This window comes from Acanthaster planci, linkage group LG01 (assembly GCF_054643075.1).
Source record: "Acanthaster planci isolate LZ-2023a linkage group LG01, COTS_SCS, whole genome shotgun sequence".
Classification (NCBI taxonomy): domain Eukaryota; kingdom Metazoa; phylum Echinodermata; class Asteroidea; order Valvatida; family Acanthasteridae; genus Acanthaster; species Acanthaster planci.
The window spans coordinates 31,741,334-31,763,638 of record NC_141777.1 but is presented as its reverse complement, the minus strand read 5'-3'; the positions used below and the strand labels follow the sequence as shown (position 1 = coordinate 31,763,638).

The 22,305-nt window shown below is 42.7% G+C and overlaps 1 protein-coding gene across 5 annotated transcripts in view; it reads left to right on the top strand.

The window, feature by feature from the left end:
* LOC110976795 (calpain-B-like) overlaps positions 1-13,699 on the top strand; it is a 48,755-nt gene extending 35,056 nt beyond the window's left edge. For 2 of the 5 annotated variants that reach the window (XM_022230381.2, XM_022230380.2), the window contains 9 exons: positions 2,512-2,598; positions 2,939-2,996; positions 4,758-4,775; positions 7,500-7,561; positions 8,287-8,355; positions 8,965-9,043; positions 9,417-9,533; positions 9,992-10,044; positions 10,442-13,699. In XM_022230381.2, the coding sequence (XP_022086073.2) occupies positions 2,512-2,598; positions 2,939-2,996; positions 4,758-4,775; positions 7,500-7,561; positions 8,287-8,355; positions 8,965-9,043; positions 9,417-9,533; positions 9,992-10,044; positions 10,442-10,468 (570 nt within the window). In that variant the 3' untranslated portion in view covers positions 10,469-13,699. Of the gene's footprint in view, positions 1-90; positions 139-2,511; positions 2,599-2,938; positions 2,997-3,996; positions 4,012-4,757; positions 4,776-7,499; positions 7,562-8,286; positions 8,356-8,964; positions 9,044-9,416; positions 9,534-9,991; positions 10,045-10,441 lie in introns of all 5 variants that reach the window. The other 3 variants (XM_022230377.2, XM_022230378.2, XM_022230379.2) reach the window with 3 other exon arrangements.
* The last annotated feature ends 8,606 nt before the right edge of the window (positions 13,700-22,305 follow it).

Sequence of the window (22,305 nt, the reverse complement as noted above, 5' to 3'; positions counted from 1 at the left end):
GGGATGTGTATTCAGAAACACAATTTTGTATTTCATTGGCCTTGGAATTAAGACAGATGTATGTATGCTTGCATTCAACATTTATTTCAGATCTCTGTCACTCAAGTCTCCTCTCTCCAATCAGCTTCTCCTCCAGGGGTTTCTACTCTTTCTTTCTGTCTTTCTCTTTGCCTTGTCACTAACAGATTTCAAGGCTCCTAGCATTACTAAGCCCCCCAAAAATCACTTCCAGATGCCCAACAGAAAGAAGTTGTGGAAAAAAATATGGGCATATACCCGCTGTTTTTCAGAAAAGCATTTGTTCTTAATGTTCATGTGCATTGCTTGCAGAAAATATGGTCAGTAATGCTCTAGTATTCCAAAATGAATCTCTAAAAGTTGTGGAGAAGATCGGAGCATTTGTTTTAAAAATACATTGCTTGTGGTCTGACAAATTTAACTTGATAAGGCTGTGCAAACTGTGAACTTGTTGGCTATATTTTGAAACAAAGGTCCCTTTCATTTGAGAAAGAGAAAAATGAAATTAAAGAAAGATAAAATGTGAAATGCTGTATTGAATCCAAAGTCCTGGTAATTCTTTTAAAAAAAAAGAAATTTAGTATCATATTTTTATCGGAAATGCTCAGGAGCCCTGATTACTAACAGTTCCTTTGTGTTCGAGCATTTTGGATTTTATGTTACAAAACGAGTCTTGAAGTGACCACAGTGAGAAAATGATGGAGTTTCAGAAACAAGCCAAACAAGAAAAGGTTTGGTTTGGCTGATAATGAAGTTCATCAGAAAAGTGAATCTCTAGAAAAACAACAGACAGCCGTTTCTGTACTTCTCAAAACCCCAAACAGTTACTTTTTCTCTTTCTGTCCATGAGCTCAGGCTCGTTGACTTACAATCTTGTCATGTGATTCATCAAGCATTTTTCTGATTTCAGAGATTTTATGGGCAAGAAAGGAGATACAAAAGATTCAAAAGAAAGCATTTATACTGACAAATTTGCTATTAATGTCTTCATTGCATTTCAGTTCAAAAGGACTTGATGCTTGCCTGCAGTTGTTTTTTTTAAACATTTCACTTTACTAGTGAAACATCCAAGATTTTTTTCTTGACATCGTAGAGAGGGTTGGCAGAAGAGCCTCAGCGTGAACCATTTAAAACAAAACACAAAATAAAAGACATGAAACATTCGAGAAATGCAATTTTGAACTAATACTAAACCCACCTGGAAATAGATTAGCTTAACAGAGTGCATTTTTTGTATGTGATACTATAAAAGCATGTTGAATATAAATGTGATTTTTTTTGTGCTAGCCAACGAAATATTTGAAATTCTGATCAGTCAATATTTTGATAGCATCCAAAAGAACAAGGATCAGGGCCCATTACATTCTCATCGTCATCTAAAAAATCGTCAGTCCTTTGTGATGGTTGCATGCTCAGATGGTGATGTTGATACGTGTATCAGACATGCAAGTTTTTCCACAGATCACACAATTTCCTTCTCTTCCACGTCTCATGTACCAGACACCAAATGCACAAGTTGAAAAAAAAATAAACAAAATCTAATGCATTGAGGTATTTCCTCTTTTCTGTCTGAATTGCATGTTACTGTACGGTTGAGTGACTGACTGTGTAAGAGCTGCCAACGCAGCTTCACCAGTCTTTGCAGTGCAAATATGTAATATGAATTCTGTGAAATTGAAACCAATCCAGGCTTTGCTGCATAAACAAATGTGTAACATCAATACTGTATGTCCAATGGTGAACATTCCTTTCACTAATACAGAATACATGTAAATCAACAACTGTCTCAAGGTCATTATTGAATGTGTCTTTCATATTTCACACGTGAGCGGGAACCACCAGCATTATTTCATAGGCAATTCGATTTTATTGTCACATAGAAACTATCATAAGTACATGTACATGTATGGAACAGTCCCAATGTACATACCAACAATCAACATTTTGTGGACACTCCAAATATCCCACCGCCATGATAAAATTCATTTGTGTTAAATCACTAGCCACCTCACCAGTGTGGTAGGGATAATCATATTGGTAATCTTACTAACTCAACAAATTATTACTTCGTCATGCATGGTTCACATTCTTCAAATGGCATTAAAATCAAGTATCAGTGAGTATTATTCTGTGACTGAGAGCCACTGACAATGTGGGAAAACTGTGTGGAAAAATTAATGGGGAATAATTATACATGCGAGTACAAGAATGTGTTCAAACATCAAAGTGACATGTACAGTACGTGATTGAAAATGACTCTAGAATACAGATTGGTGTTTACATTGATAATACCGATGTCATGGCATGAGGAGAAATATTGCAGTGAGGTTTTAGTCATGTAACCTGCAGGATGTTCATAACAATGCTAGTCGGTTGACCGTCGGCACCAGCCTTTCTTACCATCTAAGATGGCCGCATGCATACAACATGGCTATTCCAGTCATTATATCACCTGCCACTCATCTTGTAATTCTTGTGTGCTTTTGCCAACAGCCAGAGAAAAAGAGTGCCGAGACCATTGCCGCTGAAGATGCTATGAAAACTAAATTCCTTGACTTCTTCAAAAAGATCACCGGCGATGTAAGATACGATAAATGCTTCTGCAAACAATGTATATTTAAAAACCACTACTCGCAAATGAAAAGTAATTCCTGTTGCTGTTTACCTTGCTTCTGTGTACTTTGGAAAGTTTTGCAGGTTTTATTGATTCCTAAATTTCTTCTCCAAATTCAATCTTAATCCAGCATCACTCAGACTCTGACCCCTTATTTTGAATCTCCATCAACATCGGTTCTGTCATCTTTTGTGGCACCGGCTGTCATTGTCACAGCCATATGTTGCCATTATCGTCACTTCTGCAGACTGACCACTGATTCTTTCTTCTTTTTTTGTATTTTGACTATTGCATTTGGTTTGACAGGACATGGAGGTCGATGCATGGGAGCTGCAAGAGATCCTGAATGCTGCTCTCAAGAAGGGTAAGTATCTTGAAAACCAAAATGCACAATGTAACCTGTGGAAGAGAAATGACACCAAATAAAATGCATACACAGTCCTTGTTAACATTCAAGCTTGTGAAAATGTCAAGCAGTGAAACACAGCAGGTGTTTGCAGGTGTATAGGTTTGCAGTAATACCATGCAAAATACCTCTTTTGTATGTTTCTGATAAGAACTGGAGGGTACTTTCAGTCTCTCTCAAATCTACCAATTTTACATGCCTAGCTAGTACCTCCATGAAAAGTACCTGATTTGCTTTACATCTTTGGAGCAGTGCATCATTTGAGAAGTCACAGAATACCAGGATACCACCTTTTAAGTTCAAGTCACTATTGTAGCTAGATGATAGATACAAACACGTGGTGCAGACGGGCAGTGGAACCCTGTTTAATATTCAAAATGCATTGAACTATTAAAGTAAAAGTCAAAAACAGAAACCGGATGATGATGAATTTTGAAAACTCAAAATAAAGCAAGTAGCAGACATCTCCCACATACTGTATAAATCCACAAGTAGCTTATTTCATAAATCAACAAATAGCTTGTCAGTCTTCATTTTCCCTAGCCGGTGTCCCAATCTGGAAACAAGTGTCGTCTTTTGTGAAATTGAACAAGATTGTCAAGAATTTAGCGTCTCCAATGTCTCCACTAAATAGTGTGGTCTCCACAACTACAATGTGGGGTTGTGTGTAATTACCATGCACAAAGTGAGACCTTGTTTCTTCTTGAAGATAAGCCTACTCTTTGTACATGTACATGTTTATGTGCATAGATTTTTTTGTAACAATCAATTATTCTTATGAGGAAGGACATTTGTAAACCTCTTTATAAAGATTTTTTGCTAATGGTGCATGTTATTTTCCATCCATTACTTACCTGCCATCTCTTTTCCCCCCTGGAATGCAATCTTCTACTCATTTTTTTGGGGGTTAATGTTGCATGTGGCTACTCTTTCTCAACCCCATCCATCATGGAGGCAGATACGGAGGGAGGTGGTGAGCATTACTAGCAGGACAGCTTGTGGTTTTGGTCGCTTCTCGTGGTCCGTAATTTCTGCTTTATTTGCCGTGTGCCCGCCTTGTCTGCAGTTTAATTCCCTTCCATACCTGATTTTTAGTTTTTGACAGCAGTTGTTAGACAGCAGCCGTTACTGTCTGGTTTCTTCGTGGCATTGTAGGCATCGCCATGGTTTTAGTTGCAGGTCATTGAAGGTGCCACTCTGCAATAAACACCAGTCTGTTTCTCAATTTGCTTTTGTTTTATGTTACTCCTGCACATCAAATCCAATCTCCTGCATTCATGTAACTGTTATAGGACCCTTCATGTCAAAATCCTTTGACGTTTATAAGTGTGGTATTTTGGCACATAGATAAACAGGATTCTTAAAGTGAAATTGGTATCATCATTTTGACTCAGTATCACAATACCAATTTCAAGACTACCACCTCCGAAAAAACCCCATATGTGCAGCAAATGCAGATGAGATAAAAATCGTGCAAATACCCTGACGTTGTTCGCATGTATTTACAGGGAATTGGAAGTGTGTCCATGTATAACGTGTGCAGCAGATGTTATAAACTCAAAAGTAATAGTAATTTGCTTTTACAGGTGTTCCTAGTGTTTGCATAGTATTCTGTATACATGTGTGTGTCCTGCATTTTGTTGACTGGCTTTTTTCCCCCATCTCTTTTACATGTCCAAATTTCTGATGCTGATACATTTACATCCATTGCCTCAATAGATTTACATAGATCTAGTGGTGAGCTATGCCCAGTGCTTTGTTGCTAACACAACTCACTTTGATTAATGCTGGTATGTTTGGTTTTGGCTTGGTTCTGTCTTGTTCACACGCGGTGGGGCCGTGAAATGGTATGGTCCACATCACTGTAGTATTCTGCACATATTAATAACTTCGTAGCTTTGTGTTTTAAAAGCTGTTCCTGCGGCGATGTCAGAATTTTCCTGACTGTTTTCAGATTTGTACATGTACATCCGTGGAAGACTTTGTCCAGTATGTTCAACACGAACTCCGAAGACTTGTTGAATTTTTGTGCACATGTTTTTTGACTACAACAATTGTTTAACAAACCCATTTCTATTTACTCATATGTATATTTTTTGTCCATCATGACACAGTATATGGTTCATTAAAAGCAACAACTGTTACAGATGATATTACCTTTTAACCTTCCATTTCCAAGAGTTACCAGGGATACACACTGTTTTTGTCGTAACCATCACATTTGTTCCTCTGATGTTATTTTTTTTTGACTAATCCTACTACATAATTATGTCAGTCCATTAACACTTTTCAAGGTTTAGTGTCCATGTATCTATCCACCGTGTTGATGTTTTGTATGTTTGTGGAATGGTTTGTGTTCATTGGATATGGCTTCTACCAGCAAGTAACTCATGAGCCAAACCTACCATCAAATCTTCAAAGACTTGCGTGCTAGGCAGTTTAGTAAACATTCTCTGCAGTGTGAAGTGTCCACTTGGAGACAGTCCTATGTTGTTATTACCTGTATTGGTTTGCCTTAAGATGGGTTCACACTCAGAGTAAATGCCAACTTTATGCAGGCAGTCACACTGCAGTGTAGTTATAAATGTAGATATTTGAATCACCAAGATTAAGAAGTGGAAACCTGACATGATATTGATGCAGTCTGGTCCTAGTTGGTGTCATTCACCCACTTTCCTAAGAGGCCTGGCTTGAAAATTGTGAATATCATTAAACTTTGAAAATTGAAATTCATTTCAGTTAAATGAAAGCAACAGTTAGTCTGCAGATGCAAAGCTTTGATACATTATCTCTTCATAGGAACTGTAAACAAAGGGGATGTGGAAATAATGAAGGTCTGCCTCTTCCATCAAACAGCACTTGCCTTTTCTAATTTTTTTACCTCCTTAACCTCATTTTTTAATACCGAGTTAGCCATTGTTTGATTCAGTGGATTATTACATGAAAGGAACATCTCCCATCTCAACAAACTCTTCATGACACTAGAATTGTGCCTGAGATTGCACATGTTGTGTGTTGGCAAATCTACCCCGTTGTTTGATTCAGTGGATTATTACATGAAAGGAACATCTCCCATCTCAACAAACTCTTCATGACACTGAAATTGTGCCTGAAATTGCACATGTTGTGTGTTGGCAAATCTACCCCGTGCCGTGTATATTGTTGTTGCTTGCTTGTCATGAAAATATCTGTTGCTACAGCCAATTCCTGTAAAATGTAGTTTAAAAAGTGACAAAATTTGCTCAAACCGAATGCTTTTATTCATTGCCTGTTAAAGATGTTAACATCGGTTAGAAAATGGGCGTTTTGCTCAGAAGAGGCTCTTGAGTGCCGCTGTTCCTTTTCTGTGCTAGGCAGTTTGTGTATTAACAAAAAGCACGACTATGCACTGAAAAAAAGATAAATGTGCTTGACTAGAGAATGCTTTGAGAAGTAGAGTTGGTTGTTTTGTGAAGCTTGAATATGCGTATGAGTATAAGTAATATGTGTTCTAATTTGCACATGTCGATTGAATGGGGCTTTGAAACTTGTCCACTATTTGCACAAAGAGCAAAACATATATTGCGTGGAGTTGACCATATTTTCACATGTCATACCTCTGTCTTAGATACTGTCCGTTTGTTGGCCCAGAACAAACACATGACAGGGCGACATATCCACATGTCACACTCACCTTGAGACATCTTATTCTACCGACGGTGTTCAGCTTGTTTCTTTGGATAAATTCTTTTAAGACAGAGGTGTGACAAAACACTTGTTGACCGCTGTGGTGTGGGATATGACATTGTAAACACCCTCCAAAGCTGAGGGCGCTATGCGTGCCCGAGGGTGTTCAAAACATTATATCCCACACCACAGCAGTCAACAATTGTTAAATGTACCTTCCAGCTTGCACGTTATTGCTGTACTCGGCATTCCCGAGTGCTAGACATCATTAATGTCATTTTAATAAACCAGTAGTGGACAAGTTTAAGGGCCTCTGAAAAAGGTTTTTTGTGGTGTGTGTTTTTGGTTTTTACTAAGCACGAAAGGTGTGTTTTTATTTTTAATCAGTCGTGCACACTAGTTAAAATATTGTTGCATTTGAGTTACAGTTGTTTGTGACAAAGTTTCTTACTTAAAAAGGGGTTTGGTGATATTTCATCTAATGTGGTACGTAATTTCTGCAAAACTGACATTGGATTGTAAATGTCATTTTCACTAATTTTACAACTCTAACTTGTGCTTAGTCAGTATGTTTGGAACAAAACATTTAAAAACACTGTACCTTCTTACGGTGAACTTTACCATTAGGAAAACTGGGATCAGAAGTTTTAAATGGTTCAAGTCTTTTCTTCTTTTTGGGGCAGGGAACAAGAAAATGGAAGTTTTGATTCGGATTTCCTCTGTTCCTTAAGTTCCTCTCTTCATTTCCAATTTCATATCATCAATTAACTCAGACATTTCCCTTTTGATGATCAGAGTTGGCTGGGTCAGATGGCTTCTCTATTGATGCCTGCAAGTCCATTGTGGCAGCCTGTGATGTATCCTTGGACCTAGACATTCTACCAAATCTTGACGATCACACATTCAGAAGTTTCTTGTTTTCATGTCCATATGTTGTTGTTTGTATTTTTTCAAATGAATCCACAAATTGATGAATTGTACAGTTTGGTTGGTTGTTTTCTGTTGCATTTCTTGTACAATGTTTAAGAGGACGTGCATCCCACAATTGCACTGGTAAATTTGTAGTTTCACAGATCTGTAGTTCTTGGTCTATGGTGGCTCATGTGAACAGTCTTGCTTGCCAGGATATGCACATGTTTCTTTACTGAGAGTCTGGTCACTGCGGGATTGATTAATTTACAGAAGCATCACAAAGCAGATAGTCTGGTTACCAAACTACCCTGGGTTACTTTGTTGCACAAGCAACAAACACTGTCAACTAGGGATAGAGTATTCTAACCCACTGTAGTGGGTCAGAATACTCACTGTGATCATGTGCAAAGTGCAAGCACAGTGTGTTAGTACTAGTCAGACCCCTTGTCTAATCTCACGCAGAGTCGGAAAGTTTTGATACCGGGTGCTAGCCAAGGGCTTCAGAAGTAGTGTCATACCCGGCTGCAGCTGAAATTATGCAGTTGCAGCTCAATGGAGACATTCCTACACTGACAGCATCAAAATTAAAATTAGGCAAGATTGTCTGGTTTGGGGACTGGTTCCAATAGTTTCCTAAGGACTGTAATTGTCCTTAACACAGCATATTTAGGAGGATCGTTCTGGCAAGCTAGGCTTTGAGGAGTTCATGGATGTGTGGATGAACATCAGGAAGTGGAAGGTGAGGACCATTGCAGTTGTTGGATGGGACGGACATGCTCTGAATCAGTTGACTTCTTTCAAAGCAAAATGCCAGCTGTTTCTAATTTCAAACCAGTCGCTCCTTCATCTTGTAGCATTAATTAGTCAGTAAAGAAAGGGGCTTCTTTCAGATGCTGGGCTAGGAAATATTTAAGAATTTCTGTTTCATGAGATTGTAAAGATGAACCAAAAAATTGACTGCAGTGGGATTGGAACCTGCGGCCTCTGGAATACCGTACCAGTGCTCTACTAACTGAGCTATCCAGCCCTGTATTGGTGGCTCTTCCCATTTGTCAATATCTCACTTTGGGGGCGCTAGCCAAAAGCCATTAAACCTGAAACACCATGTAGCCAGGGATCATGCCCCAATAACATGATACAACCTGGAAAGTGGTAAACAAGGATCACTCTAAGAGGATACCACTTTTTGAACATGAAACAAATCATGAAACAAATTATATAGGGAAACTGACTAGGTTCTTACTAATGAGTGTAAAGATTAACAAAGAAATTGACTGGAGTGGGATTTGTTTGTTTCAGTTAATTGTCCTTTTGAAGGCTTTGATTTTTATGACTTTCTTTTCAATAGCTTGTGTTCCAGAAGTATGATCAAGATAAATCTGGTTCTTTCAATACAATGGAACTGCGTGATGCTCTGAGGTCCATTGGTAAGTGCATTAGGGTGGGGAAATGTTTCAAGTCGTCGTTGATTGGTCTGGTTATTTCTTTGAATGGGTTGATAAGCAAATCCCAGACACTTGAAAGATGATTTTTATTTCTTCCCCTGACTATTTTTCTCAGTGTTGACAGTGGCGTGTGGATCACTTAATTCAGTATTTTTATGTGGGGATATATTAACTTCACCAGAGCTGTTTGACTATTCTCATATTCTGAGCCAGGAGAGTCTTGTGCTGCAAGCAATTCCTCTCGGGGCCGGTGATTTCAACAAAGCACCAAGGTAATACACATACGCAGTTCACAACATTAAGTGAGCCAATGACATGGTTGATTTTTTTCTGTTTTGATGTCTGCACACTGCAGGCTACTCTGTCAGCAACCAGACCCTGGGAGCACTAGTGCTGCGCTTTGCCAACAAGAAAGGGTTGATCAACTTTGATGAGTTCATTTCCTGTGTCATCAAGCTCAAGCACTTGATTGGTGAGTTGATGGTTCTTTGTTTGGCTCTGTCTGTTGCTCTTTTTTATTTTTGTAATGACCATTGAAGTAATATGCTGCTTAGGCAGTGCTTTAAACTGGTGTCTCAAAGTGGTTAAACCATAATTTCCAGTGAGTTTAGCACAGCTGGCAACCAGTTGCTCTCCTGAGTGCAATTGTTATAATGTATCCTCCCAAGGACTTTAATACCATAAATACTCTTTCACAATCAGCAGGATGAACTCTTAATTTCCATTATGACAAAACATGTTACTTTGGTTGTGCTTGAACTGTTCAGATGCCTACCTGCCAAAATCAAATTTCAGTAAATGCTAGTGCAATTGTTACCTTACTTCCTTAGGGTTAACATTTTTAATGCGTATGACCAATGTGGTTACTTTGAATATTCATTCTGAAGCCAGTCAAAATACAGTTAGTTTGTCTTTGTTTTCCCCCAATAGAATCCTTCCAACGGAATTCATCCCGTGGATTGGCCCAGTACAAGCTGGATGAGGTAAAACAATCATTACCACAAATCACATCTATTACCTATTTTCACAATATCCAGGGGTCAGTTGTTATTTTTTTTGGGGGGGGGGTTTGGTTTTGTTTTGGTGTTGGTGTTTGGAGTCAAACACAGGTACCTTATCCCTTACCAGTTGAAATTTGCAAATAATATTCATGAGCAGCAACTTATGATATTCATTAGCAGCACTTATAACAATATTCATGAGCCAGCACTTATAATATTCATGAGCAGCCACTTATAATATTCATGAGCAGCCACTTACAATTATATTCATGAGCAGCAACTATAGAATAGATACAAAGTGGTGTCTTCTGAGGAGAGCCTGAACTCACTGTTGTGAAAGAATCACCTTTATTATGACACTGTATTTTCACTCTTGTAGTTCTTGGCAGTGGGAATGTACTCGTAGAGAGCCCCAACTGTTTAACACCAATTGCGAGGGGAGAACATTCTGAGAGCAACACGGTACACGACGGCTTCATTGCTAGAACGAGCTCCAAGTTCAGATGTTTAAAAAAATCATGATATTTGGATGATTAATCTTTATTCACTATTCAGTGTAACAAAAAACTTCTATGCATGAATAAAATCCAAAAGATACGATCAACATGCATCAACAAGAGTTACCATCAGGTTAACCCTGAAGTAGAATACCTTCACAATATTATTCCTTATTGTAACAAGTAGTAGAAATGTAAAAGAAATTACTGTATTCATTGCTTGAATATCTAAATTCGTGCATGTAGGCAATATCTTTTGGTAGTTCACCATCTATTTTTCTGTCATTTGTAATTGTGGTGATGGATATTTGTGGATGTGTTATTATAAAGTAGTCATAAAAGAGATGGAAAACTTCTTTTGGTGTTATTATGTGAGTAGGTGATTTCAACTTGGTGTAATAAAGGTGGAAGGTACATGTATTTACAAGGATAGTGCATTTTCAAGCATAAGAAAAGATAAAATCTAATTATGCCTAGCTTTGGACTCAGTAAAGGAGAAATGTAGAAAAGCAGCTTAATGACAAAACGTTTCAGTCATAACTTGATGATGCTAACAAAATCGTACTTTGAGCTATGATTTTTTTGTAGCTGTTAGCTTTAGAGTGTTTAAAATTGTATCATGTTTGATGGGAGTTTATGACATTTAACTGTATCAAATGGCACTTCTTGACAGAGGCTGGTCATGTGACAGTGTCAATGTGATCTGGAATTGTCGGAGAAAGCAAATTTGCCGAACTTGTCCTTAAGTAATGATGCACAGTGATAAAATTAAATGATCGACAGCAAATTATGTATTGAGACGAACCTTTGTCCAAGTAGATAGAAATATTCAGAAACTTCTGTGAAGCTTTGAAGTTCTTTCATGTTTTGTTCAGTATTGCTATGATGAATTGACTGTGGCGTGGTAGTTGGTTAGGTGCATGAAAATTCATTAAGTAGAGAAGTACAGACAGTTGGAATTGTAGCTTCACGGCACTTTTTTAGTTTTGATTGGATAATTGCAGTAATTAGATGATTTCATTTTATATGTTGTAAGGTTTGAAACTGCATTCATTCTTATCTTCTGTTGCTTTGCCAAAAAAAGGCTTTTGGGTTTAAACAATTCACATGTATTCCTTGTTTTTTTCTGTTTTCTTGCAAGGAATATGCTTAGAAAGTCAGTCACCAGTACTATCTACCTACATTACCTCATCTTCCGCCACGTTGCCCAAATTTCTTGGTGCTGCTTACAAAACTCTTCCAATTTTTAAAATGTGCTCACCCACCCTGCTCACCAGTGAGATTCCTTTTTTAATGTGCTGAATGTGTTTGTGATTATAACTTTATAGGCATGCACGTTGCAGTCAATTTTAAGCAGATGATTTATATGAGTTGTGATTGGAACATGCCTGATACCAGCTTTAGAACTTTCTCCTTTGTCACAGGATAGAACTTTGATCCTTACAGATTGAACAGATAATTGTTAGTAGCCTGGAGATTTTCTGTGTACCGAAGGAGGAAATGTGAAAGTTGTAAAGGAGATATCCCGGGGTATTACAGAAATCTTCTGCATCATACAAAGTCTGTCATTTTCAATTATGTATTTCACAGTTATAGTCAGGGTATTCCTTTGGAAGCATTGCTCACATGTTAGCCTTTAGATCTATACTACATATCTTCACTTAGGTATGATCTAAATAGCAGCTTCCAATTTACATGTACCATTCACATTTGAAATACATGTATTCAGCTTTTAGTCATGCTTTTGAAGGAACAGTATCATTACAATGAATCAAGTAGTTGTTATAGTGTACGAGAAATGTGTGATAGTGCTGTAATAGATTAGCATTAAATGCAGTATAAAAAAAGCTTTGTTTTTGGGGTAGTGATATTCCTTGGGTGACCAACTGAGATGTATGGTCAGTCTCAGAAAGAGCTCAAAGTGTTTCAAGTGACACAGGATATTTCATTCTCCTACCGATATTTTTTGCGGAATTCACAATTTTGGAATTCCCAAGCTTACGTTGTGTTGGCTTTTAGGTACATTTAACCTCACATCTTGTTTGCATGTCTCATGCAAATTCCCCACTGCACGGATGTTAGGTATGCATCCACTCCCCAAATTTGGCTGCTTTTGTTTGTTTCTAATTTGCTTTCACGAAACAATGAAAAAAGCTGGCTTATTGTACCCTACATTTTTTTCTGCAGATGCCGACTTCCACAGTTTAGGTCTCTGATGGTTTTTAACACATTGACTGCCGTGCATAAAATCACAGGCCCTTCCTATTTACCCAGTGATGTATGCATGCGTGCATATTTAAACGGTACATGTTCTTTTCGGGTGTCAAGGTGAACATGAGCATTTTAAAAGATGTACGCCCGCGCCACTGCCAGCAGCGTACCTTGTGTTCTCAGTGATGCCAGCATGTTCAATTTACATTACAATAGCCTTTCATTTCCTAGGACTCAAAGTCGGCAGTCAGTGTGTTAAATGGAAGCACTGTTGCACTGTGACAAAGTTTTCTCAGGTTTCCTGTGCACTGTCAATGAGTTTGTGCACCAAAATGAAAAAGTCGGGATTGCATTGGCCAAAATGTTTGTCCCGTGATGCATATGCAAAAGTGCTCCAGCACAGCGTGAAGCACACATCTTCACTCAGTTCAGTGATGCTACTTGGTGCTCATGACAACTTCCCTTGTCTTGTGAAGGCATAACTCACCAATGAGCACATTTGATGGCGGCAACCATCACCTGTATCCCCATTCAGTATTGAGGTTCTGCACGGCAGCCACCTTTCTGGTAACTGCTTTTGTTATGGAGGGATAAACACAAAAGGTCTACTCGCGTGCATCCCAGCGGACCAAAACCTCTTTTGTGTGATTAGGGTTCGGTCTCATCATTGTACTGAACTGCACTGCATTAGTCAGTGACAATGCTCATGCTGTGTTCTGGCACACAGTTCGAATGCTGCATCTATCATACCATATGTGCACTTAAAAAACAATGGATACCATTCAAATTCTAAGTTAACTTGGGACATGAAGACTCAAGGCAGGTCTGGATAAATTATATTTTCTGTCATATTTGATCATGTTACCTGGGATTTATTCAACTTCTGGTATTTACATGTAGTGAGAAAAATAAAAGCAAAGCTAACAAAAGTCGACCGTTTCCTATTTTCAATGCGAGTACTGGTTTTAAATGAATTTTTGGCATGTTTGACATGAGAAATGGAATAAGGTACTATGAATGTCAAACTTTGAGTAATTAATTACATTGACCTTTACGGGAGAATTTTTGAGGTTTCTTGAAGCTGGGGGTGGGGTGGGATATTCAACCCCCCTCAGTTGTCCTGTGACCAATCGTTTTGGGCATTTGGTACGCATGCAAAGACACTGCAAGTGTTTCAATTCAGTCTGACAAAAGGTTTTGTAGTTACGTTCATTTATGGTTAAACATCTCGCACACTGGTCCATTCATTGAGCATGTCAACCTGAAGAGTTAACATATAGACCCACCTTTCTTGGGAAGAATAGACATTTCACAAGAACAGTAAAAGGTGTTGCGCACCCGCAAATCTCGGAATTCTAGCGCCCCCTAGTTTTACTTGTTCTCGGTCCTTGCATTTCTCAGGGTCTCTTATTTAGCTCAGCTATGCCTTATGGACATGTAGCAGAGACGCTAATTTTGTATTAAGTTATTCATGCTGTACTCTGGCATGATCGCGTGTTCCTTCACTCCTTTATCCTTGTGTTTTCTCTGCTCAGTTTTGGCATGTCGAAATTCCCCTCCATGTGGCTGCGTGGTTGGGCGTGGTAAGGTTCCCTGAAATGCTAATGTCCAGAAACCTCAAACTTTGTAACTGTCAATCATTCGCTAGAGATGACCGGGTAAGCACTTTCATGCACCCGGCTCTACACTTTGTACACGTGACTTCTTATTCTGTATTTTACATTGCTACACACGACCCTTAGATTCTTGCGCACGACTTTAGCAGGAAGTCATGTGACCCTTTGAGATGGAAGATTTTCATTGGTTGAGCTGTTCAGCGACGCTCATATTTTATTAATTCCTAAGCCTCTAGAATCCTATAAATAGAGCAGATTTTCCTTAGCTCGTCGGTCAGGTGCGGCGGACCAAACCCTTATTGCGAGAGCGGAACCCAACGTAGTGCGGCGGTTGGACCCTTACCGAGAGAAGTGCGATATTAACCATTCTTATGGCGAAGAAATGTAACCATATGAATGGCCAGCTAGCTTAGCTTGGACCGATGCGAGAGCGGTACGAATTAGCCCAGGGTGCTAGTGAGAGTCGTAGCGGCCCGTCACCGCTACGTCCGAACCGATTGCCGGGCGAGACACCCCCGTGTCCCCCGCCACCCTTGTCCTGCTAACTAGCCCAGTCCTCCCCGTCTCTACGCTGAGCCAATGGTACACAGTGCGGCGACTTTATCATTGCGCTCATCACATTGCGGTCTGAGCGGCAGTGCGGTCGGTACATACCGGCGCTGGCCCCGTCCAGCCCTTGCTAGTCACCGTGGTGGTCCGGGACAGCTCCCACCACGGCCCAGCCCGATGAATGTAGCCTAGCTGTGCGATGCTACACACACGTACCGTACCCACTCCGTCTGACTTGCATTTCCAATGGTCCTGCCAAACCGTAGTTTAGTTACACTCATATACGACTTCGCCTCTCTATAACTTTGCCTTTTGTGTGTTGTATTATGTTAAGCTACACCTTCTTCAAACCCACATTGAACTTTGATGAAGAGAAGTGAGAGCAATAAACCAACCATACAGTTTGACTGTCACCCAAACCCCTTTGTTTCACGTCCACCCTTTAATAAATTGTTGACCCCAAATATCACATCCCGTAGACACTAATGAAGTCCATGCTACCATCGACTTGATATTTAGGGAACGCAACACTGGCGGCAGCGGTGGGATCTAAACTTATGTCAGTATACTGTAGTACATGTAATACTACTCGATCACACTTATTGCTCGAATTTAGCTTTGTTCAAGCAAGTTACAACACCAAGTAGCTTGAACGCGAGTCATATGCATGTGTACATGTACCATACACGAAACTGTGCGACTGCGGTTACTCTATATGCCCGAGTTACTATAGCAACCACTCCTTCGTGAACTCTCTGAACTACCACAGAACTCAGTGTACGTGCAGCCTGCACGTCTAGTGACCATGCCGAAGAAGTACAAAAAATCGCGGCGGCTGAACGCTTCGGCTGCGGGAGATGACCTTGACCTATCCTTCGAGTCAGTCACCCTGGCCGACCACACGGACCAGCTGGAAACTCTCAGGCAGCGACTTGACCAGGCAGAGAAGCGGGCTGCGGAAGCAGAGCGACGGGTCACCGCACTGACGCAGTCGAGTGCGCCCTCTACACCCCAGTCCCAGCCGGAGAAGTCACCGAATCTGCTGAGCGACTCCCCAGCGCAACCCAGTCTCACATCCACCGCCACACTTTCCCCCGTGAAAGACTTTGAGCCCCTTGAATCCTCAGTACGAGTTAATAAAATGGACAAATCCAGCAAAAACTTTGAAGTCCCTTTACCCAGGCAGGGTGAATTCAATGGAACTGGGGCATGGGAAGGTTTCATTCGACCTTTCATGGCCCTCGCAAAGGCCTGTGAATGGTCAATGGAGGAGAAGAAATTTCGTCTCATGAGCAGCCTCAAAGGCAAGGCTGCCGAGTTCGTTTTTTTACAACTCGACTCCTCCATTGTCAATGACTTTGATAAACTCAATTCAGCGTTGGAAAGCCGATTCGCAGAAAGGCGAACTCAGAACGCATGGCTCACTCTACTTGAAGCCAAGAAACTGTCCCCAAAAGACAGTCTGACTGAATATGTGGCGGACATCCGCCGCCTTGTCATGCGAGGATACCCCACAGCCGATGCTGACACGAGGGAGAGCATTGCCCTACGACATTTCTTAAAGGGGCTCCCCGATCAACAAACCACCGTAGCGATCGGCATGACAAACCCCCAAACGCTGGAGGAGGCCAGAACAGCCGTTGAAAACTACACCAGTCTGCGTGAAAATCTCTCCACCGGGAAAACTTCCCTTCGTGTTCACGCTGTTCAACCTGCCGAAAAGCACGAAGGAGCGGCTTCAACCACTGAGGCGACGGCAAAGCAGGAGTTCGTCACGCAGAAGCAGATGAAGCAGTTTTCTGACAACCTTGATCGCCGATTAAATGGCATAGTCAAGTTGATCAAAGGAAATGGGTCTGGCCAAAAGCCAAAAGCTGGATCCAAACCTACTGACAGAAACGATGCTAAAAGCAAATCTGACTCCACTTGCTTCAAGTGTGGTGAACCGGGCCACTTCGCTAACAAGTGCCCTGAGCTGGCAGCCAAGGAGGCTGTCGCCATTCAGCCTAAGTCGGAAAACTAACTGGGACCGTGCCGTCCGGCCTGGTAACGGTCCCACCCTCTGAACACATAATCAGAATGGCCCGACAGCCATTCCGTGGCATATCTGCATTTTTGCAGGTGCAAATCAACGGTGCAGAGACCGAACTCTTAGTCGACACAGGCGCAGCAGTGACTGTAGTTTCGTCAGAACTTTTCAGCAGAATTCCTGACGAAAAGCGACCTGATCTTCAGCCCCCTCGCGAGCCCTTGAAACTACAGACTGCGAACAATGAACATATTGCCATCCAAGGCGTGGCCACTATCGACTTGGCCATTGGACAGCAACGTTTCCAGTGGGACGCTTACGTTGCTCCCATTGGAGACGAAGGAATTCTCGGCTATGATTTCCTCTATTTCTATGACTGCGTGTTAGAAGCACGAGGCGGCATACGAATTGCCGGTAACTGGTTCAAGTGGACGATCAAAGGCACTCCTCCATGTGCCGTGAAGATCGCACTGAAAGAGACCACCGTCATTCCCGCATGCAGTGAGTGGATAGCGGAAGGTGTCGCTGACGATCAAAAACTTGGCACGAACTTTGCAGTTGTAGAACCGGCACCAAGCGAAAGTCGAACGCAATGTCTCGTGGTCGGCAGTTCCCTTGTTGACCCCAGCCGAAAAGATATCGGCATACCTGTCAGACTCATGAACACGTCACCCGAGGACGTTGAGCTCCAAGCGGGTACGGCGCTTGGATACCTGCATGAGATTGATGAGATAGAACTCATAGCCGAGCATGAGAACAACGAGGAGGATTACGCTTTCCGCGTGATACGTGCGTGTAGAGTCCATGCACACCAGCCTACACTCGCAGTCCACTCACACGTCCCTGTCGCTCCTGACTCTCCTGCAGCTTCTAGTCAGTGGTCAGAAGATCTTAATTCTCTGTATGACCGGAGCTGCGAAAATTTGCCCCCTCAGCAGCAGAAGACATTGCGCGAACTGTTATCCAAACACGAGAACAGCTTTGCCAAGTCCCCAGAGGACTTGGGCAGAACATCAGTAGTGCAACACGCTATTGACACCGGCGATGCTCGCCCCATACGCCAGCCTCCCCGCCGTCCCCCCAAGGCATTTCAGGGCGAGGAGGAGAAAGTTCTCGAGAGTCAGCTCAAGGCAGGTGTCATCAGAGAGTCGACATCCCCTTGGGCATCGCCAATGGTTTTCGTGCGGAAAAAGGACGGTACAACCCGCCCGTGTGTCGACTATCGCAAATTGAACAATGTGACGCGTCGTGATGCGTACCCCTTACCCCGTGTTGATGACTGTCTAGATTGCCTCAGCGGGGCTAAAATCTTCAGCACGCTCGATTTGCAGTCCGGATACTGGCAAATTGAGGTGAAAGAGGCAGATCGTCCGAAAACAGCGTTTGTGACCCGGACTGGCCTGTATGAATACGTAACAATGCCATTCGGACTTTGTAACGCGCCCAGCACGTTTGAGCGCTGCATGGAGCTTGTGCTGAAAGGCTTGCAGTGGAAAACGCTTCTGATATATCTGGACGACATCATCATTCTATCCTCCACATTCCAAGAGCACATACAACGACTTGATGAAGTTTTGTTGCGACTCGGCAGGGCTGGACTCAAACTCAAGCCAAGTAAGTGTGAGCTATTCCGTGAGGAAGTTCTCTTTCTTGGCCACATCATCACCCAAGATGGTGTGAAGCCCGACCCCAGCAAGGTTTCTACGGTCCAGAACTGGCCACTACCGAAAAACATCACAGACGTCCGCTCTTTTCTTGGACTATGCTCATACTATCGTCGGTTCATCGCCAAGTTTGCCACGATAGCAAGCCCCTTAAACCGTCTGTTAGAGGCCGGACAGACGTTTAAGTGGACCCCTGACTGTCAGACGGCTTTTGACACTTTAAAGGCCGCATTGACCTGTGATGAAATAATGTCTTATCCCAACAACGATGGACTTTTCATCATCGACACCGATGCCTCTGATACCGGCATCGGGGCAACCCTGTCACAACTTCAGTGGTGTGACCAGACGCAACGAGAAGAAGAAAGACCGATAGCATATGCTAGCCGATCCCTGACGAAAACACAACGGCGATACTGTACTACCAGAAGAGAACTACTCGCCATTGTGACTTTTGTTCAGTACTTCAGGCACTATTTGCTTGGAAGACAGTTCCTGATCCGGACTGACCACAGTGCTCTGAGGTGGGTAATGTCCTTCAGGGACCCAGTGGACCAAATGGCCCGATGGCTGGAGATCATGGCCCAGTTTGACTTTAAGATCGAACATCGTGCGGGGAAGAAGCATGGCAACGCAGATGCCCTCTCTAGGGTGCCGTGCGACCCCGACGATTGCCCGTGCTATGACGGGACATCCATCCTCGCTGATCTGCCGTGTGGTGGTTGCGACAAGTGTGTCGCAAAAAGTGAGTTGTGGTCCGATTTTCATAAAGTCGACGACGTGATCCCCCTATCAGCCAGAAACGTGTACACTACTTCTGCTGAGGTTCCACCCCCTCTGAGTACCCTGACTCGTACCCCACACGAGTCACCATCGAATGACGTCACCCCAAAATCAGCCACACCCGTGTCCTTTGTGACAGTCCTCGTGCTGATGGCAACAGTGGTAACACTCCTACTCGGCCGTGTTCGCAACCTAGGTGAAAGTATTTGGCGCTCGTGCAATATGTTCACCGGCGACTGCAAGGAAAGAGTTCTTGACAGCCGTTTTGTAAACACAGCCTCAACTGGAGAAACTCCCGGGCAAGCCAATATGCCCACCGCCATTCGGGTTGTACGGCCCTCGAACCGAACTAAACCTGCAACTGAATCCTCTGATCCACATGGCAAAGAGTTGAACTGTAACGTGCCCTGCATCCCCCACACGGATGCCAATGCCGGTTTAAGTGCCGGGCAGCAACTTACAGAACAATTAAATCCAACTGGACAGCAAGACGACCAAGATGACGAGGTCACGAGCGCTCGTGCCCCTTTGAGCTCCCCTGTCGGTCCCCGCGCCGGAAGGGCTACATCTTGGGTCGGCGGCTACACCACAGAGGAAATTGCTGCACTTCAAAGAGCAGATCCTGACCTCAGTTTCATCATTGACTCGATAACACAATCCTCCCAAAGGCCGAGCAGAGACAGAATTGCACGCGAGAGTCCAGCCACTAGAAACCTCTGGTTGTTATGGCAACAACTTGTGCTCAAAGACGGCGTCCTGTGCAAACGATGGGTGACATCTGATAAAACCCAGTCGTATCTACAACTGGTTGTTCCACAAGAACTGCAGAATGCTGTTCTCAAAGCAACACACAATGCCGTCACATCTGCTCATCTTGGAGTCAAGAAGACTGTAGCTAAGACAAAACGCCAGTTTTACTGGTATAAGTTGAAGGAGTCAGTGCGCGAGTGGATCCGAAAATGTGCTACATGTGGCGCTCGCAAGCGGCCACACCTCACCCCGCGAGCTCCCCTTGAAGACTACCGGGTAGGTGCGCCAATGGACAGACTTGTCACCGATATCTTGGGCCCTCTCCCTGAAACCGTCAGAGGGAACAAGTATATTCTCCTTGTCGGTGACCAGTTCACTAAATGGATGGAGGCATACCCCATACCAGATCAAACAGCAGAGACAGTTGCTCATCGTTTGGTCTACGATTTCATCTCCAGATTTGGTGCCCCACTCGATATCCATTCTGATCAAGGGCGAACTTATGAATCCAAACTGTTTCAGCAAGTCTGCAAACTTCTCGAGATCCACAAAACGAGAACTTCCCCCTATCATCCCTCATCAAATGGCCAAGCTGAACGTTTTAATCAAGTGCTACTTGACATGATTTCAGCCTACGTTGACGACGACCAACGCAATTGGGATGTTCACCTCCCTCTCCTGACTTCAGCTTACAGAAGCAGTCAGCATGAAACGACCGGATACACCCCAAACATGCTCATGTTCGGTCGAGAAACCCATACTGCAATTGACTTGGTGCTCGGTGGGCCAACCAACAATGAAGCACCACGAGACCAATGCGACTATGTCATCTCACTGAAACAGCGAATGGAAAAAATTCATCGCCTAGTTCGTGAACATTTGGGCAAGTCAGCACAACGCCAGAAAAAGGACCATGATCCGCGTGTTGCCCAACAGAACTACCGAGCTGGTGATTTTGTGTACATGCGCGACAGTACAAAAACCCCGGGATTGTCGCCAAAACTCAAACACGCAAAGTGGAAAGGACCTTGCATTGTTCTACGAACACTTAGTGATCTCCTTTTTGAGATCAGACTTAAGCAACGCGGAAAAGCCAAAGTCATTCACCATGATCGGCTGAAGCGGTATTACAGCGATGATGACATCCCCAAATGGATGAGAGACCTGCAAAAGACTTTGCTTAAAAACTGTGACCTGTGCGAGCAACCCAACAGTCTCTCACCCAACCCCCAAGAGAAATCCAGCTCCAGAGTCACCAATGTCCCAAAGCATCAGCCGCCTGCTGAAGCCACAGCACCCCCCCCCCCGACGACATCTGAGGCCCCTGCTGACTCCACTCGGAGAAGTTCTCGCTCCCGCCAGAAACCCGCGAGATATAGGGATCTCGCATAGCCCACATACATGTACATTACACGCTGTGATGTCCCCTTGAGGTTACGACTGCTGCAGTCAACACTGGATTGCGTAATAGCTGGATCGCCAGTTCCGTCAGCCTAGCAAGCTGCAGCATCGTCAACGCAACTGTATGGACTAATTATGACTCTTTTGTTTTGAAATAATTTTTTTTGATACCATGGTTACAAGGACGACCAGTGGTGAAATTTGCTTATGATTTTTATTTTCTGTTTTTCAGCGTTATCACTAGTTTCGTGAGTTTTGTAGATAAGACTAGCTTTTGCCGTAGTGGTAGCCCAAAACGCGGTGGCAGTCTTCATGAACTGAACTCTTAGTGTTTTTTTCTATACTGCCAATGAACACTACAGCTTCCATGAACTACTCGTGAATTTTTCGCCACTTTTGAACAAGAACTCTATTTCCTTCGTTTACAACGAGGACGTTGTAAAAACTCGAGGGGGAATAGTGTTGCGCACCCGCAAATCTCGGAATTCTAGCGCCCCCTAGTTTTACTTGTTCTCGGTCCTTGCATTTCTCAGGGTCTCTTATTTAGCTCAGCTATGCCTTATGGACATGTAGCAGAGACGCTAATTTTGTATTAAGTTATTCATGCTGTACTCTGGCATGATCGCGTGTTCCTTCACTCCTTTATCCTTGTGTTTTCTCTGCTCAGTTTTGGCATGTCGAAATTCCCCTCCATGTGGCTGCGTGGTTGGGCGTGGTAAGGTTCCCTGAAATGCTAATGTCCA